The sequence below is a fragment of the Phoxinus phoxinus genome (assembly GCF_949152265.1).
Source record: "Phoxinus phoxinus genome assembly, chromosome: 11".
Taxonomy (NCBI): Eukaryota; Metazoa; Chordata; class Actinopteri; order Cypriniformes; family Leuciscidae; genus Phoxinus; species Phoxinus phoxinus.
In genome coordinates, this window is record NC_136886.1 from 1,141,644 (window position 1) to 1,147,044 (window position 5,401).

At 40.5% G+C, this 5,401-nt stretch overlaps 1 protein-coding gene across 1 annotated transcript; it reads left to right on the forward strand.

Annotated features, from left to right (window-relative positions):
- Nucleotides 1-296: 296 nt before the first annotated feature.
- On the forward strand, nucleotides 297-5,133 carry LOC307007104 (inhibin beta B chain). Its single transcript, XM_079628788.1, has 2 exons — nucleotides 297-850; nucleotides 2,123-5,133. The coding sequence occupies exons 1-2, from the start codon at nucleotides 496-498 to the stop codon at nucleotides 2,878-2,880; spliced, it is 1,113 nt and encodes a 370-aa protein (XP_079484914.1). The 5' UTR covers nucleotides 297-495; the 3' UTR covers nucleotides 2,881-5,133.
- The last annotated feature ends 268 nt before the right edge of the window (nucleotides 5,134-5,401 follow it).

The following is a 5,401-nucleotide window of genomic DNA, read 5'->3' on the forward strand; positions in this document are numbered from 1 at the left end:
GAGTGCATGTCTGTGATCTTCCGGAGGATGAGAGATGATGGGATGCGGAGACTCCAGCATCTGCACCGAACTGGTCCCCGTATAACAGCCTGGATTGCGTCATGTTCGAGTGGTTAGGGTTACAGGGCTACAGTGTTGCGGGTCATTGGGACAGAGGTGAGGCTGTGGACTGCGGCTCGACGTGGCACTGTAAGTGTCGTGTGTTTATTTGTTCGCGCTAATGATTAACCCCATCAGGGCTATATATATAGCTATGCTTCTGTGAGGAGTGTGTGTGTGTGTGTGTGTGCATGTGTGTCGCTCACCTCCACCGGCCTCCCTCCCCTCGAGCGCGTGCACATGTGTGACAGACGCCGTCATTGGTGCGTCCCTTAAACGTGTCACAACTTTTGATGGATTACCCCACTTCTGAGTGCTCACTCTCTGCGGCCACTCACTAGTGCTCACTCTCTCCAAACCAGTCCCAGTCTAACGAGCAAAGACAAACTTTGCATCATGCTCTGGTCCGCGTTCACGGTGCTGTCCACGCTGGTGGTGCTGAGCGCGCTCACGGTGAAGCGCACGAGCACGGCCACAACCGGGTGCCCGACGTGCGGTATACCGGCGATGGAGAAGGACGCGGAGGAACGATACCTGGTCGAGATCGCGAAACAACAGATTCTGAACAAGCTTCACTTGCGGGAGAGGCCGAACATCACGCATGCGGTGCCACGCGCCGCGCTCATGACCGCGCTTCGGAAACTGCACGCGGGGCGCGTGAGACAAGACGGGACCCTGGAGCTGGACAATAACTTAGCGAACTCGCACACGAATAACCAGGCATACGAGATAGTGAGCTTCGCTGATGTCGGTGAGTAGCCTACATCTGACTTGCATTGAAACATCATTAAAATGTCTTTGCAATCATTGGTACCCACACTGAAAAAAAATAGAAATGCTGGTTTAACTTGAAAAAGTAGCAAAGTTACCGGGTTGCCTCACAGTTTTGAGTTCATAAGTTAATGCAATGAAGGAGATTGGTTTATTCAACAGAAACTCAAAATATTATTTTATCTGAACCACGTGAATTATCTAAGTTGATTTGACAAAAGAAAAAAAGTTGTGAAAACCAATCATGATTTTTTTTTTTACACATTCTTAAAATGTCTTTGCTTTCATTGGTTTAAAAAGTTAACTGAGTTCATTGAAAATAAAAATTTGAGTCATCAAAATTATTTTAATTATTTGTTATCACAACTTTAATCTTTTGTCAAATCAGCTTGGATAATTATTTTGGTTCAGATTACATAATATTTTGCGTTTCTGTTGAATAAACCAATATCCTTCTTTGTATTAACTCAAATTTTTATTTTCAATGAACTCAAAATTTTAAGGCAACAAGGTAACTTACTTTTTAAGTTAAACCAACATGAACACAAAGACATTTGAGGAATGTTTTACACTGTAATATATATATATATATATATGTTAGTTTACCTTAAAAAAGAAAGTTACCTGGTTGCCTTTCTACAATTTAACATTTTGAGTTCATTGAAATTAAAGATTTGAGTTAATACAATGAAAGAGATTAGTTTATTCAACAGAAACTCAAAATGTTATGTTATCTGAACCACACAAATTATTTAAGTTGATTTGACAAAAGATAAAAAGTTGTGAAAACAAATCATGATTTTTTTTACAGTGTACAAACCTATATACAGTATATACATGCAAATATTTCTTAATTATATACATGCATAAATAGTAGCTTATTTTTAATGCAACTTCCAATGTCATTCGCTTCCACACTGTAAAAAAATATTTTCATGATTTGTTTTCACAACTTTTTATCTTTAGTCAAATCAACTTAAATAATTTGTGTGGTTCAGATAACATAATATTTTGAGTTTCTGTTGAATAAACTAATCTCTTTCATTGTATTAACTCAAATCTTTAATTTCAATGAACTCAAAATTTGAAGACAACAAGGCAACTTGCTTTTTTAAGTTAAACCAATTTTTTTTTACAGTACAGTACAAAAATAGAGATATTTGGTATCATATCACTTGGATTTATTATCATAATCATAATACATGGTCCGCATCCATCGTCTTCTAAGCTCTTCTGTGTGATCTCTCTCCAGATGACGAGGTGTCGACGGGTTTCGACAGCAGTCTATCGTTCCAGTTCCTCCAGGAGAAAGGCCACAGTGTTCAAGTCCTTCAGTCGTCACTGTGGCTCTACGTGCGTCCGGCGGACGCGCCGCGCCCCGGCGAGCGTGTGAACGCTGAGATCTACCTGTCGGGCGCTAACAACCGCACACTGCTAATCCAGCGGAGCGTTGAGGTGTCGCGGGGCGGCTGGCACACGTTCCCCGTCACCGTCGCCCTGCAAGCCTTTCTAGACGGAGGCCAGCGGCGTCTCAAACTCGAGGTCCACTGCGAAGACGGAGAGCGAAACCTGTGTATCCGCGACGCTTCCGGCGAACACCAGCCGTTCCTCGTCGCGCAGGTGCGCTTGCGTGAAGACGCCTCGACTCACGCGCTGAGCAAACGCTCACTACGCTGCGGAGACGACGTGAGCGTGTGCTGCAAGAAAGACTTGTACATTAAGTTTCGTGATATTCAGTGGCAGGACTGGATCATAGCGCCCGAGGGATACCACATGAACTACTGTATGGGGCAGTGTCCTCAACATCTCTCGGGGTCGCCGGGCATCGCCTCCTCGTTTCACGCCACCGTCTTCAGCCAGCTAAAGGCTAACGGGATCCACACCGCCGTGTCGTCCTGCTGCGTTCCCATCCAGAGACGCCCGCTCTCCATGGTTTACTTCAACTCTCAGCACACCATCGTGAAGACCGACGTCCCGGACATGATCGTGGAGTCCTGCGGGTGCACATAAACTATAAACATACGCAGTGTCTTATTGATCTGCTGTGGGTACACCTTCTAATCAAGGCTTTCTGTCTGAGCAGTATGGCTTTAAAAAACTGTAAAAAAATATGGACTATGTTTCTCAAGAACATTTTTGAAGTGGGCGGAGCTGGCCGTCGCCATCTTGTTAGCTTAGCGCGTCACTCGCGGATAAAAGGCGAATTAGCTGAGGTGACGTGACGCTAACAGACAAACGGCTAGTCGTGACATCACAACAATCCACCTGTCACTCAAGTGGCCACGCCCTTAATTATGCAGAACTTTAAAGCTTAATATAATTTAAATGGATGAGTTATAAAAAAATTCACCCCCTCACAGTCGCCATGACGGGCAAAGTTAGTGTCCACATGAACAACTAACATTAGCAGTGCTCTTATTTATCTTCTGCTGGAACAATCAACTTTCTGTCTAAGCATTATGGGTTTTTAATGATGTTCAAATACTCAGGGAAGCACGGTTACACAACATGACATTCAGGTATTGCCACACGTCCCAGCGAAGGGCTGAGAGTGGCTCAACAGACGTTACCTTGAGAAGCAGAATGACTCGTCAGAATTAAGTGCTTAAAACCAGGGAAAGATTTGCCAATGGGGGTCCGAAAGATAGTCTCGTTTTCCCTTTGAATTAAGTTTATTTTTCTGACTCCATTGGCAGATATTTGTTCTCTATGGAAGCTGGTTTCCGCCACAGGATACAAAATAGAAAAGGTAATTGCGACTTTTTATCGCGAAATTCTGACTTTGTATCTCGCAATTCTGACTTTAATCTCGCAATTCTGACTTTATATATCACAATTCTGACTTTAATCTCGCAATTCTGACTTTGTATCTCGCAATTCTGACTTTAATCTCGCAATTCTGACTTTAAATCACGCAATTCTGACTTTAATCTCGCAATTCTGACTTTATATATCACAATTCTGACTTTAATCTCGCAATTCTGACTTTAATCTTGCAATTCTGACTTTATATCTCGCAATTCTGACTTTAATCTTGCAATTCTGACTTTAATCTTGCAATTCTGACTTTATATCTCACAATTCTGACTTTAATCTCGTGACTTTATATCTCGCAATTCTGACTTTAATCTCGCAATTCTGACTTTATATCTCGCAATTCTGACTTTAATCTCGCAATTCTGACTTTATATCTCGCAATTCTGACTTTAATCTCGCAATTCTGACTTTATATCTCGCAATTCTGACTTTAATCTCACAATTCTGACTTTATATCACACAATTCTGACTTTAATCTCGCAATTCTGACTTTATAACTCGCAATTGAGACTTAATAACACACAATTTGAGAAATAAAGTCAGAATTGCAAGATGTAATCTCGCAAATATGAGATAAAAAGTCGCAATTATCTCTTAAAAGTGTTTATTCTGTGGCGGAAACAAGCTTTCATAGTTCTCAATTCATTTAGAAACAAGGCTTAATATCTTCAGCCACTTTGCTTCTCCAGTTTCAAGAATGTTTGGATCTTTGTAACGGAAAACAATACAAATTTCTGATGAATGATTCTCTCATGATAGCTTATTTTTTACGGTTTACGCCAAAGCCAAATGCCACTAAACATGTAGGACTGGCTTTTCTTTTCAAGCTGTTTAAACAGATACACTTTCTTTTATTTGTAATATTACTAATAATGATACGTTTTATTTATATAGCGCCTTTTATGCACAATTAATGTACGATAATCCACAAACTGTACAATAATCTACATTGTACATGTTACAAGTGTCATGTTTTGGTGTGTATTTTTTGGTTTGAAGCACTTCCTAGGGATGCATAAATCAGTGTGTGATATATCAGTGTGTGATAAATCAGTGTGTGATATATCAGTGTGTGATATATCAGTGTGTGATATATCAGTGTGTGATATATCAGTGTGTGGATTCACTGCATCGGACGGGTTTGAGCTCATAACGTTCTGCAACTGCACTTTATACGTTATTTTTGCATAGTTAGTACGAATGAAATCCGATCTTCATGTGCTTTGTTTATTTTTGCTTCGACAAAAATATTACTGTAACTTGTTGCACAATATTAAAGCTATTCATTAAAGCTCTTTTGAAGGAGCTGTAACTATGAGATTAATTTATATAATTTTTAATAAAGGAATATTTTCTTACAAGTGGGAGAGAGCTTGGAAATCTGTACTGTGTTGTACGTTGTAATTTTGCTGAATGTGTGATTTTGAAAATAAATATTTTATCTATACTTCATGCCTGATTTAATGAAAAAGATTTGAATTAAGGACAAAGATCACATCGAACATCATTAGACTAAACAAACTGTGTGTGTGTGTGTGTGTGTGTGTGTGTGCGAGTGTGTGTGTGTGTGTGTGTGTGTGTGTGTGTGTGTGTGTGTGTGTGTGTGTGTGTGTGTGTGTGTGTGTGTGTGTGTGTGTGTGTGTGTGTGTTCCTTATGTTTGACATGTTCTTCTGTATCGCTTCCAGAAACGATATCCAAAAGCAAATCCAGAAC

What these genes read in the sequence shown, in the direction of transcription:
- LOC307007104 (XM_079628788.1), top strand. Translation starts at nt 496, where the DNA reads ATGCTCTGGTCCGCGTTCACGGTGCTGTCCACGCTGGTGGTGCTGAGC. An exon ending in AGTGAGCTTCGCTGATGTCG is followed by an intron (nt 851 to 2,122) that starts GTGAGTAGCCTA and finishes ATCTCTCTCCAG; the next exon opens with ATGACGAGGTGTCGACGGGT.